The sequence below is a fragment of the Trachypithecus francoisi genome, unplaced genomic scaffold (assembly GCF_009764315.1).
Source record: "Trachypithecus francoisi isolate TF-2019V2 unplaced genomic scaffold, Tfra_2.0 Lachesis_group10, whole genome shotgun sequence".
NCBI lineage: Eukaryota > Metazoa > Chordata > Mammalia > Primates > Cercopithecidae > Trachypithecus > Trachypithecus francoisi.
Window position 1 is genome coordinate 28629629 of NW_022681455.1, and position 13631 is coordinate 28643259.

General features: G+C 42.1%; 1 protein-coding gene and 1 non-coding gene across 3 annotated transcripts; both read left to right on the forward strand.

Moving 5' to 3' along the window:
- The first annotated feature begins 1507 nt into the window (after window positions 1-1507).
- Window positions 1508-10549, forward strand: GPX5 (glutathione peroxidase 5). 2 transcript variants are annotated; one of them, XM_033219876.1, is made up of 5 exons: window positions 1508-1721; window positions 5228-5381; window positions 7649-7766; window positions 8193-8292; window positions 9546-10549. In XM_033219876.1, the coding sequence occupies exons 1-5, from the start codon at window positions 1527-1529 to the stop codon at window positions 9750-9752; spliced, it is 774 nt and encodes a 257-aa protein (XP_033075767.1). In that variant the 5' UTR covers window positions 1508-1526; the 3' UTR covers window positions 9753-10549. The 2 variants fall into 2 exon arrangements, with proteins under 2 accessions (XP_033075767.1, XP_033075768.1); XM_033219877.1 differs by lacking the exon at window positions 7649-7766 and having other exon boundaries at window positions 1633-1721; window positions 9546-10547.
- A 2618-nt stretch (window positions 10550-13167) lies between these two features.
- TRNAI-UAU lies at window positions 13168-13261 on the forward strand. The gene is made up of 2 exons: window positions 13168-13205; window positions 13226-13261. It is a non-coding gene; the product is annotated as a tRNA-Ile (tRNA).
- Window positions 13262-13631: the final 370 nt, after the last annotated feature.

The window sequence follows — 13631 nt, forward strand, 5'->3', positions numbered from 1 at the left end:
AATAGACTAGATAAAGAAAATGTGGTGGCCAGGCACAGTGGCTTATGCCTGTAGTCCCAGCACTTTGGGAGGCTGAGGCAGGCAGATCACGAGGTCAGGAGATCGAGACCATCCTGGCTAACGCGGTGAAACCCCGTCTCTACTAAAAATACAAAAAATTAGCTGGGCGTGGTGGTGGGTGCCTGTATTCCCAGCTACTAGGGAGACTGAGGCAGAAGGGCGTGAACCTGTGAGGCAGAGGTTGCAGTGAGCCGAGATTGCGCCACTGCACTCCAGCCTGGGTGACAGAGCAAGACTCCGTCTCAAAAAAAAAAAAAGAAAAGAAAAGAAAACGTGGTACATATGTACCATGGACTACTATGCAGCCATAAAAAAAAAAAACAAGATCATGTCCTTTGCAGGGACATAGATGGAGCTAGAGAGCATTATCCTTAGCAAACTAATGAGGGAACAGAAAACCAAATACCACATGTTCTCACTTATAAGTGGGAGATAAATGATGAGAACACATGGACACATAGAGGGAAACAATACACACTGGGGCCTATTAGAGGGTGGAGGGTGGCAGGAGAGAGAGGATCAGGAAAAATAATTAGTGGGTACTAGGCTTAATGCCTGGGTGATGAAATACTTTGTACAACAAACCTCCATGACACAAGTTTGCCTATATAGTAAACCTGTACATGTACCCTTGAACTTAAAATAAAAGTTAAAAAAATAGAAAAAAAGAGGAATGCTTGCAATTTTTTGTAATTATATAATTATTTTTTAAAGTTACTTACTTTTTTAAAGCACTGCATTCAGAATGTCAGATTATTGTCCAGAAAGTTGGCAACATTAGTATTCCCCATTCCCCCACGCATGGTGTAAGAGCCTCCTATACTAGACTGAGCCCAGGCTGGGAACCACTATTCCTTTTAACTTTTGCCAATCTGATAAGTGTGGAATGTGTCTTTTCATATTTATACTTCTTTGATTATTGGTGAGAGAGAACATTGTATCCTAATATAGATGCCATTTGATTTTCTGTCTCATGCCTGTTTTTTACTGTTGGTCTGGTAGTTTTTTCTTACTGATATATAAGCACTTGAAATAATTTCTAAGCATTTGTATTAATTTGCTGTCCTTCGCATACATTGTGACTATTTCCCCGCCTCTGGCCAGTTTCCTCCTAAGTCTTTTTGAGAGATACTAGATGGCCGGCCCATCCTTTGATTTTTTTCAAGCTCAAATAATATTAGAAATAACATTTGAAATGTCTAGACCAACCCTTTTGCAGTGACTTTACTGGGAGGTTGCATCAGCATCTAGACACTTCCATACATTGAGGAAAAACAGACAGCAGTGTTTAAGGACCTCAGATGGCTTGCCATCACCCATTTATAATTTTCCCAGAACTTGTGAGTCCCAGGTCCTCATTGCACTGGTGAGCGCTGAGTGCTCACGGGGGTGTGTGTGGGACAGGATGTGGTTTGAGTTCTGCGATCCTCACCCCGACCTCATGTGTCCAGAATCCTTGCAGCCCTATGATTGGCCTGTGGGGGCTTGGGCTAAGTCCCTGCCAAGATACCAAAAGACTGCGGAGGTGGGCAAGGACCTCAGGCCCCCAGACTAGCAATCTACAAACACTAGTCATGACTACACAGTTAAGGGTCATCCATCTGCTTCCCCTTCTCCTAGCCTGCTTTGTGCAAACAAGTCCCAAGCAGGAGAAGATGAAGGTGAGTGAGCTCCATCATCTCATGGTAGGGCATGGTAGTTACTCTTCTGTCCTACTTCCAGACCCTGCCCTCCATTCCTTCTTGTAAGACTCCAACTCCTGCTTTCTTCTTCTTTGCCTGTTCCCCTAAATCTTGCTTTTTTTCTCCTTGAGTCTTCTTCATTCCTATGGATGGGTGTTCCTTGCATTGAATATGACTAGGGAAGAAAGGGTCTCCATACTGTAGTCCTTTCTCCCTTTCTTCAGGTGGAGGCCCCCTGGAGACCTCTCTGGCCACATCAGTCTCTGCTTCAGAGCTGGGTCTGCGGCTGGGACAGCGATGGGCCTTACAGTAGGTGGGGACTGGGGTTTGGAGGAGAAGCTGAGTGGACTCGTCTCAGACACAACTCAGCAAGAACCCCTTGAAGAGGAGGAAAAAACAAATGTGAAAGTTTTAAGGATGGATAAAGTCAGAGTTATCAGAGAAACATAAAACATGAAAAAAAAAAAAGAATCAGAGCCCTAAAACAACTGGATTTGGAGTCAGGCATCTTGGATTCTGGCCTCTGTTCTATGCGCAATTAATGGCTCGTTACCTTATTGATAAGACACATGTGTCTGGCAGCAGAAGGGGCAGTTCAGGAAAGGATAATAATGAATGCGATAACTTGGAGGCAAAAAATAATCATGAAATTAGGTAAAGGCAAACTTTCATTTACATAATGGGTTACCACTTTTGGCTTTGGACAAATTAACCTCTGTTTACTCATTGTAAATTCATGGGTAACAGTAACTACCTTGTGAGCGGGTGAACAACAATTTTATGCGTATAATACATTCTACAAAATGCAGTTCTAATAAGATCTCCCCATCCCTCGCCTCTAAAATTAACCAGATAATTTCCTGGGTGAACTTCTATTTTGAGAATTGATATGGTTTTTATGTTACCTGTGGTGCTTAATTGAGTGTGGAGATTCTGGGCTACAGAATTTGCTTAATAAAAGCTGCATTTAGAGATAATTGAGACATGGCATATAGACTTCAATAAATTTGAAACAGCAGTCAATATCAGAAGTAAACTGGACTAAAAGGAGTCTTCAAACTGAGAGTCTCTCTAAGCTCTTGCATCCTGGTACCCAACATGACTATGAGTGATTGTCATTGCAGTAGCAAAAGAAAAAAAAGGCAAATTCTTGCAAATGTTTACCTTGAAACTAGGCAACATGAAGATAAGAATGGATACTTTCACACAATATTCTCTTTATAGATCCCTCAATTTTGCTGGTGCATGTATATGTGTATAAATTTAGGGAAAGGCGTAAAAACCTGCATAGAAATATATCTTTTTCCTCAGGAGTAAGAAGTGAGTAGCTACAACCTAGTATGCTAGTGATAAAATCAGTGGGATTACAGGATTCGAAAAGTTGTGTTTTGTTTTGCATTACTCCTTCCCTGAATGGGGGCGGATGGTGTTCAACCAAAATCCTTACTAGACTACTGCATTTCCAGGAAGTCTAGTTTAATCGTAGTTTAAGTCTGGACATTCCTTATCAGATAATGCCCTTATCTCTTTTCTTCAGTCTGTTCCTTTCCACCTTCTTCTCACTGGATGGTTTGGACTTATAGCTTCCTTTTCATATTCCTGTCATATATGTTTTGTATTCCATGAGCAGTTTGTGGCAGCTTCCCCAGTATAAGAAAAGGGATCAGCATGTGCTGGTGAGTACTGTGGCATCAGTACACTTTGGGTACTGCATGAACCCTGTAAGGGTAGAGACAGAGGAGGAATAAGATGAGACCTGCCTTGTAGAGGAATTTAATAAAAGAAAATGTGATGAGAATTTCAGGCAGGACAATTTATGTTATGTGGAACTTAACAAATATTGCATGGAAGTCTGCTCAAATATTAATATGTTCATGAGATTTGAGAAGGAATGGGATAGGTGGAACGGAGGATGAAGGTGGATATTAGACACCTGGAGCACAATGGGCTGAAGAGCTGGGTGAGTCGCAGGTTGGATGCTGCCAGACAGATTTCAGGGACTCACCTGCAGATGGACTTTAGGGTTCTCCATCTCTTTTCTTGAGAGCTACCAAAAGCTGGAATTTCACAGTATTGGCTTACACAACCACCATATTAGTAGGAGAGTGACGAGAAAGTTATTCAAGGTGAGGATAATATTAGAATCTAGAATGTTAAACATCGAAGCCCACTTGGAGTTCTAGTAAGAATCTAGGTAAATTCTTACTAGAGAATTTACCTGGCAGATGAGGCTGTAATAGAAGGAAATACTCCCTCTTCAACCTCAACCCCTTTTTAGGATGTAGTTTTTCCTCCCTTTTTGTACGTTATTCAGGGAAGAATTTTCTCATATTTTAGGGCATGTGGTTTAAAAATCAGTAAAAACAAACAGGATGGATTATACCAGAGACAAATGTACTTCTTATATTTGAAGTAATAAGACCTTCATTTTTTGTTTTTGTTTTTAATTATCTTCATTTTACTCATGGGGAAACTGAAGGCCTGGGATGGGAATTGCCCAGGTTCACAGAGGAATTTAACAATGGAGCTGGCTTCTGATTCCCAGGACAGTGTTCTTTCTACTCTACGTGCTGACGAGTGGAGTAAGAGGTCAGAAGACCTGGGGAAAGAGAAATAACTAAGTTATCCTAAAAATAGTTCAGCAATTTAAAACCTGCCCTTCTCAGAGAGTCCAGGCAGGAGGCCTTCAATCCAGAGCCAAGGAGTAGCCTCTTTTACAGAAGTATGTAAGGCAAGCGTGCTTTTCTCTTCAGTCCCACTTACTTCCAGCTCCTACCATCCCAGCTTATGAATCAACACCCTTTTCCATTATCCATGCATTTCCTGGTATCTCACATCTTTCAAAATAATAGGAAACTTGATTCTTATGTGTGTATGGCATGGAGAGGGTACATAGTAAGTGTGTATATGTGTAGGGTACAGGAGATGTTTTGATACGGACATGCAATATGTTATAATCACATTATGGAAAATGGGGTATCCATCCCTTCAAGTATTTATCCTTTGTGCTACAAACAATCCAATTATATGCTTTCAGTTATGTAAAAATGTACAATTAAGTTATTATTGACTATAGTCACCCTGTTGTGCTATCAAATACTAGGTCTTATTCATTCTTTCTAACTATCTTATTTTGTACGCATTAATCATCCCAACCTCCCTCCCACCCTTCTAGTATCTTTCCCAGCCTCTGGGAACCACCCTTTTACTCTCTATCTCCATGAGTTCAATTGTTTTGATTTTTAGATCCCACAAATAAGTGAGAAAATGCAATGCTTGTCTTTCTTTGCCTGGCTTATGAGACTTGATTTTTTATTTCCAAGTTACAAGAACCAAGTTTCAGTCTTGTCATTGACACTTTAGACAACTCTTATTTGTTTTCTAGGTCTTGGTCAGAATGTACCTATTCTTTGACTTTTTTGAAAGATTACAGATGCTAGGAATTGTTGTTACCAATATTATCACTTTTAAAAAAAATCTTCCAGATGGATTGTCACAAAGATGAGAAAGGCACCATCTATGACTATGAGGCCATCGCACTTAATGAGAACGAATACGTTCCCTTCAAGCAGTATGTGGGCAAGCACATCCTCTTCGTCAACGTGGCCACCTACTGTGGTCTGACAGCGCAATATCCTGGTGAGAATTCATAGCTACTTCTCTTTGGGACTAAATTTTCCAGCTGATTATATTCTATATTATACTTGGAATTATAGTTTAATTCTAATTATGTACCAAAATAAATACTCATAATCAAGTGACTTCATCCCCCATATCAGAAGTCAGCAAGTTCTGGCATACAGGCCAAATTTGGTCAGCCTGGCTTTGTTAACAATGTTTTATTGGAATGTAGCCATCCCCGTTCATTTATACATCACCTATGGCTGCTTTCATGCTGTAAAATAGAGGTCAGTAGTTGTAGGAGTAGTGATGACGGAAACCATATGGCCCACAAAGTCTGAAATATTTTCTATCTGGCCCTTTACAGAAAAAATGTGCTAACCCCTTCCCCATGCCCTGCCTCTGCTTTTCCCTGAGATTTCCAGGGGAATCAATATATACTTGAGAGCTAGGAGCTTCTCAGAATATTCCAGAAGTCTTCTTGATAAATACAGGACAGAAGACCCATGTTTTTGAGACTTTTGCAAGGTTTTACAGGTAACTTACAATGACAAGAAAAAGGAGTTTTATACCTGGAACTGCATTTGATTAGAGTGAGGGCTGGCAGATGAGGCTGTAATAGAAGCAAATACTCCCTCTTCAACCTCAACCCCTTTTTAGGATGCAGTTTTTCCTCCCTTTTTGTACGTTATTCAGGGAAGAATTTTCTCATATTTTAGGGCATGTGGTTTAAAAATCAGTAAAAACAAACAGGATGGATTATACCAGAGACAAATGTACTTCTTATATTTGAAGTAGTAAGACCTTCATTTTTTGTTTTTAATTACGTTTTGAATAAGTATTATATTCACAAGTCTCAAAGTTCAAAAGGAAAAAAAATTAGAACCAAAGGTTTCCACCTTCTTCCCCTCCCTTCAGTAGACCAATATTATCATGTCTACAGAATACATATATTCTTTTTTCTGCTTCCCCCTCCCAAGCTGATAACACACTATAAATACTATTTGTTGCCTTGATTTTTTAATTAATAAAATACATTTGAGTTCAGATCATTTCCTCATTCTTTCTTAAGACTGAATAATATTTATTGGAACATAATTTGTTTTCCCAGTTTATAGGGACTTTAAGAATCGATTTATTCAGTTTCCACCCTACAGATAACAGACAATGGAAGGATATAGGGAGGGGTACTGAGGAACCCTGTGAAAACAGGAAGGCAATCTCTGTTTTGTTTTTTTTAAAAAAAAAGGACTAGAGGAGGTGCCAGTTGGCTGAGCTGAATCTGAGTGGAACTAGTTACTGTTTGTCAAGGGACTAAAGGCATCTGGCTCAGAAAGGGTTAACAAAGAAGCTGATTATAAAAGTCTGAGCAGACAAGTTGGAAAATTTCCTGGTAGTGGACGAAGGCAGCTGAAGCTTGTGTTTCAGCATATCACTGAGGATTTTTAGGAAGAATGCATCTTCAGCATCTTGAGGATTGTTGAAAAATGTTAGGATGGTTGACTTCAAATTTCTCTGGTTCTCTTTGCCTTTGTCAGTTTTACTTCCACTCCATTCAGGGTGAGCCAGGCTGCACAGAGGAGAGGAACTCAGTCCTCATTATCTGTGTCTTTTCCTTTAAAAAAGAAAGATTCAGGTCGGGCGCTGTGGCTCACGCCTGTAATCCCAGCACTTTGGGAGGTCGAGGCGGGCGGATCACGAGGTCAGGAGATCGAGACCATCCTGGCTAACATGGTGAAACCCCGTCTGTACTAAAAATACAAAAAAAATTAGCTGGTCATGGTGGCACGCACCTGTAGTGCCAGCTACTAGGGAGTCTAAGGCAGGAGAATCGTTAGAACCCAGGAGATGGAGGTTGCAGTGAGCCGAGATCGCGCCACTGCACTCCAGCCCAGGTGACAGAGTGAGACTCTGTCTCAAAAAAAAAAAAAAAAATCACCTGTTGAGCTTTTGAGTAATAAAGACGACTAAGCCCCATTTCAGAGGAACAGAAAACTCTCTGAAATGGGACCTGGGCATCCCTATTTTTAGGGAAGGGCCTTCAGCTGATTCTGATGTGTTGCAGGTATGGGAAACACTGCACCATAACAAAAGGCTTTTGAGTGCACGTCTGAAGATCCGGCCTCTAACTTCAGCTATGCCACTAACAACCCTTCTGATGTACAGCTGTTTCCCTCCCTGGGCCTCTGTTTCCTTCTCTGTAAAATGGGTAACCCCAGGGAAAGATCCCTGCACAAGGCAGAATCTCCACCCAGACCAATATGTTGTCCCTCCTCTAACCGCAGAACTAAATGCACTCCAGGAGGAGCTGAAGCCCTATGGTCTAGTTGTGCTGGGCTTTCCCTGCAACCAATTTGGAAAGCAAGAACCAGGAGATAACAAAGAGATTCTTCCTGGGCTCAAGTAAGTGTCTTCTTGAAATCCAATAGGAGGTGCCTGTGTAACTTTCCTCAGTCTCCAGAGGCCATTTCAGCTCAGGAACTTCTGGGGAGGTTTGGATTAATAGGCGCAGGGGCATAGCAAGCAGTGTTTAACTTTGGCCTACCCTGATAAGCGTCTGGCAATTTCCAGAGACTCTTTCTCCATCCCTGGCTGAGACTTGAATGGACTATGGAAGACAGAAGGGATGGAGGAAAAGATACAGGTCGTGGGATAGAGAGAAATAAAGTGAGTCAGAGAGCCCAAAGCCAAAACATGGCCGTATTCCTCCCTACTCGCAAAGATACTTTCCTCTTTCTCCCCTTTTTCATGATTTCAAATCCTAGTATCCCATTATAATCTTTACTTGCATATCCTGGAGCTTCCTGGGAACATTACGGCTTGTTGCAGGTTTGTCCGTCCAGGGGGAGGATTTGTACCTAATTTCCAGCTTTTTGAGAAAGGGGATGTGAATGGTGAAAAAGAACAGAAAGTCTTCAGCTTCTTGAAGGTGAGTAAATTCCTGGTATAAGCCTCCTCCTCTTTTCTAATATTCCTAGCATAGAGTTAGTGTGGCAGAAATGGATCCAAGGGCTCTGGCCTGGAGGTGGGATTGGTCTTTTTGGAGAAAATCTCCAGATCAGCATTCCACATTCCACATGCTGATCTGGAGATTAATCTGTGAGTATCTGTGGGGCTCTAACTTGTGTGGTAAAGAGAGTTGTGTGGAATGGCAACTTTTGCTAGGACCACCCTCTTTTGCTCGTTGACATTCATTCATTCATTCCAGGTACACTTGATGAATGCCCACTATTTATAAAGCAATCTAAATAATAAGGATATAAAGATGAATAAGGCACAGTCTCTACTTTTGATGAGTTTATACTGGAGAGAGAGTTAGAAACCATTAGCTATCTAGCTGGTTGTGGTGGTTCATGTCTGTAATTCCAGCACTTTGGAAGACTAAGGCAGGACAGGAGAATTGCTTGAGGCCAGAAGTTCAAAACCAGCCTGAGCAACACAGTGAGATTCTGTCTCTACAAAACAAATTAAAAAATTGCTGGGTGTGGTGGCATGTACCTGTAGTCTCAGCTACTCGGGAGGCTGAAGCCAGAGGATTGCTTGAGCACAGGAGCTGGAGGCAGAAGTGAGCTATGATTGTGCCACTGCATTCCACACTAGGCAACCAGCAAGACACTGTCTCAAAAAAGCAAAAACAAAAACAAAACAAACCAACAGGTATGATACAGTGTAGTAGGTACCTTTTATGAAACACTGATGTTTAGACATAGAGAATGCCAGAGCTGAAAGAACCCTAAAGATTACCAAAGTGAATTGCTCCTAAATGCTGGACTGTGAACCAAGACTAGTCCATGTTAAGACTTTATATATCCTCAATAAGTTGAAGACAACAGAACAGTGTATCATGCCTCTGCACCCCAGCCTGGGGGACAGAGCAAGACTTTGTCTCCAAAAAAAAAAGGAAACCAAAAGCATAAAAGGTAACATGTCTTATCTATGGCAGCAAAATTTTGTGATAGGGTTATGGGGAGAAACTGCAAGTGAGCAGACTTTGCTATAATATCTATAATATTCTTAGTAGTTGGCATAGTGGTGATTCAAGAATCTATGGAGATTTTTAGGAATAACAGGAAGTTAAAATATCTAGGTATAGGAGGGAGTGGATTACCCGTGGGTAAAAATAGCCTGGATCATCCAGGAGCAGAAATAACATTGTTTCTCTTTTCCATCTCTCTGCTTTAGCACTCCTGTCCTCATCCCTCTGAGATTTTGGGCACATTCAAATCTATATCCTGGGACCCTGTAAAGGTCCATGACATTCGCTGGAACTTTGAAAAGTTCCTGGTGGGGCCTGATGGAATCCCTGTCATGCGCTGGTCCCACCAGGCTACTGTCAGCTCAGTCAAGACAGACATCCTGGCGTACTTGAAGCAATTCAAAACCAAATAGGAAGGTGCAGTTAAGGGCAGGAGCAATCCTACTTCTACTTCTCACCTAATGACTTGCTACCCCTCTACCCCCAAAAAAGGAATATCCATCTTCTCACCACACTCTCTTCCTGCATGGGCTCCACTTGAGCAAATCACCTCCACATACTGCCAGAATTCCCACTCTCCACAAACTAGATTTATATTTGGAAGGATACTGCTCTTTTGCCTCTCAAGAGTATGTGGGTGAAGACTGAAAAAAATGGAAACCTAAAATCCCCAGACCTCTGTTACAGGTTGAATCATTCATATCCACCAGAGGGAAATCATCCTTCCACGACAATGGTTCAGTCGGCCATCACATCCTGAAGAAGAACATTCCTAGACATTCTGACTCTTCCATCTCTCTCCACCCTAGAGGTGTAGAAATAGCAACGGGGTCATAGCCACACAATTTAGGTTCCACTTCATAACATTTTTTGTCTCCTAGGACAAACATGTATCATCAGTTTCCAACTGTTCTGGCTCAGTTTTCATCCATGACACCTCCTCCCACCAGCCATTCTCCTGTGGGAGCAAGAACATTGCTTCACAAGAAGAGAGGGCATCTCCATGCTGGTGGGACCCAGAATCTGTCTCTGTTTGGCCCTACAAAAGTTTTCCTTATTGTCTGATCTTTAATGCATTCAGGTTATGGCACCTGGACAGGAATGCCCTTTATCTTTTGAAGGATGGGATTTCCCATCTCAACCCTGGATTCCTCAGCTTCAGAATGAGCCCTGCCACTGTCTCCAATAAAATGTTTTCTGCAGCATCGACGATTTCTATGGTGGTTTTAAAATCCCGTCTGGTGCTTGAACTCATTTTATCTCCCTCCTCCTTCTTACTCTGTCACAAATGATGTATTGCTCACATGACCTGAGCCCCCCAGACAGAAAGATTTACATTTGGAAGGCTGTCACCCGATACCTCTCAGTTGTCATTCCTCTTCAGAAATTGCCTCAACCTAAGTTTGTCCCCTTTCCAGGGCAGCCTGTATCCAGTTACCGGTCCCCGAGAGGCATAGAGGCCAAACCCTGACTGCTCAACTTAGAAGGGCCGTACTAGCTCTAGACATGCACGAGGGGTAGGCCGGTGGCATTTTGTGCTTGCCCTGCATCCTGATTTTTCCCTCTGACAAATTCTGCTTCTCTTCTTTGCCACCCTCCCAACCCTCCATGCTGATTCTCAGTTAATGCCCTAGTAAACTTTCTGAATGCAAATATCCATCTTAGAATCTACTTTCTAGGGAATCCAGCCAGTAATTGTTGGTACCAAATATGATCTGAGAAAGAAGATGCTGACAGGAGGTTTTTGGAGTTGAATTATTCACCGTCTGGTTGACGATGAGGAGATGGGTGGAGCACAAACAACCACCGTCACAAGTAGCAGTGCGGTTGTCAAAACTTTTGCCAAACCTGAACTGGTATGGTAAACTGGCGGAAGAATACGCACTAGCAGACATGAAGTTTCAGGTGCTTTAGAAACATGAGGGGAATGCTAATTATAACATAATAGAATTGGATGGTCGTTGCCAGAGGAAATTGATGTTTTGGAGAGTGATAATTAAAGACTGAGGATGATATATTATTAAATTAAGGCTAACTGTGAAAATGTGTCTCCATGGGATGTATAAAGGACCTCTCCTATCTGCAACTTAAGAGCACCAAAATCTAAAGTTCAGGCTCAAGACTTAATCATAGGAATAGTATGTAAAACTCTAAAAGAAGTTAGCTTCCAGCTAGGCATGGTGGTTCACATCTGTAATCCCAGCACTTTCGGAGGCAGAGGCAGGAGGATCTCTTGGGTCCAGGAGTTCAAAATCAGCCTGGGTATCATAGGGAAAGCCCATCTCTGCAAAATAAAAAACATAGCCAGGCATAGCGGCACACACCCATGATCCCAGCTGCTAGGGAAGCTGAGGTAGGAAGACCACTTGGGCCTAGAAGTCAAGGCTGCTGCAGTGAGCTGAGGCTCAACATGGAGACATCTGGTTTGAGGTATTAGAATATCCAAATCCCCAAAATTTCCAGGACCCTCAAAACTTTTAGAAGTGGCCCACCCCTTCTTATTGAGGGTTAGCATATCCTTCTTGCTTGAAAACAATGCTGGTGACTCTGGCCAAATATTATGTGCCTCTGCTCCCACTCAGAATCTGCCTCATATCGAACTAGGTTCTCAGAGTACCTGAAGAAGGGGAGTGCAACGTCAAGTTAGATAAGGAGACTTCACTGATATGGGAGCGCTCTCCCTGAATACAGAATTTTTATACTCTATCAAGAACCCAACACACTGTTCGGATGTCTCCTACTCGGAAAAAAGGAAAAATGTCTCTCTCTCAATGTGGTGGAAACACCAGAACTGTTTCAGCAGGTGGTAGAAATAGGGGATCAAAAGTTCAGAAAAGTGGGTGGGTTCAAGTGATTTACCATGCAGTGCTGGGAACCCCACTAGATAAATGTACATCACCGGAAGGCCAAAGGACATTCAGTTTGAAAAAACAAAAAAGGAATGTGCTGGTGAGAGGGGCCATTTTGTTATGTTGTTCAATTACTTTAACAAAAATTTTAAAAATATTAAATCTTTCTCTGTTGAACCTTCATAGAAAAAGCCTGACATGAAATATAACAAATGTAAACAATGGATTTCTCAAGATATGAGACTTTGGCAAATTTTTAAATAATTATATTACTGTTTTTCTGTATTTACTTAGCCTGCGTTGCATCTATACGTCGAAAACAGTGATTTTGTAAAGGAAATATTCGCTCTCTGAGTGTTTCCGAGTAGCAAAGCATTTTAACATTAGATTTAAAATCAGCGAGTGTCTGGATGGGAGTGGGAGGCTAGCATTTCGTTTAAAGTAGCAAATAGTGTAGCCGAACGCAGAGTGGAGAGACAGGAACTAGAACGGGGAAGATGGATAGCCCGCGGGATTCCGAAACAATGGAAAATGCCCTCGCTGGTTTTGTACAGGCGGAATACGCACTTCTTGATGGAAACGTCGCTCGGAAGGTAGTGATTGACACGTCTATTTTGCATGCAGCCATCTTCGCTTCCTGCTGCTTTTGGTGAACCAATGTGACTTTCACTCAAATGTTTTAAAATTATTGTCTGACTTTAGAGAAGCTGTGAGAAAATCTGAGCAGAAATTCAAGGTACCGGTGAAGGCAACCCTGAGTCCCCAGGGCATCTCTGAGTTGGGAGGAAAAGGGCTCCGGATCAGCTAATTCCGGGGTTCCCTTGATTGTTGCTTTTAATCCCATTCGTGGAATTCCCGTATTAGAAGGTGCCTAAAGCTCATATTATTTAATACCTTAAAAAACAATGTTTAAAGAGTTCATCTTCAATCTGTAACAGCGTCTTCTCTTATACCTTTCCAAATCCACATTCTCTCCGTGGCTCCAGTGGCGCAATCGGTTAGCGCGCGGTACTTATAAGACGGTGCACCTGTGAGCTATGCCGAGGTTGTGAGTTCAAGCCTCACCTGGAGCAGTTTTACTATTCTCTGACCTGTAGAAATCCGAAAATGGGGAGAGCTTATTGCATTGCATCTGCGATTCCTTTCAGCGATGTATGTACCGTTGTGATTTAGACTGTACTCAGAACCCTCGTGTGATTTGATTTAAAATTCCCTGCTTAAGGTCATGGGTGATAAACGTCATCACACGGTCTTTTTTGATGCTTGCCTTTGTCCAATACATCGGGAACAAGTGTATGACAGTCGCTAAAATAGCTCTTCACAGTATTCATTTCAATAAGAAACTGGCCGGGCATGGTGGCTTACGCCTGTAATCACAGCACTTTGTGAGGCAGAGGAGAGCTGGTCTCTTGAGCCCAGGAGGTCAAGACCAGGCATGGGCAA

Excerpts from the sequence above, each read along its gene's own strand:
- GPX5 (XM_033219876.1), top strand. The coding sequence starts at position 1,527 with ATGATTGGCCTGTGGGGGCTTGGGCTAAGTCCCTGCCAAGATACCAAA. Across the intron at positions 1,722-5,227 it reads CCAAGCAGGAGAAGATGAAG|ATGGATTGTCACAAAGATGA; the intron begins GTGAGTGAGCTC and ends AAAATCTTCCAG. Across the intron at positions 8,293-9,545 it reads AAGTCTTCAGCTTCTTGAAG|CACTCCTGTCCTCATCCCTC; the intron begins GTGAGTAAATTC and ends TCTCTGCTTTAG.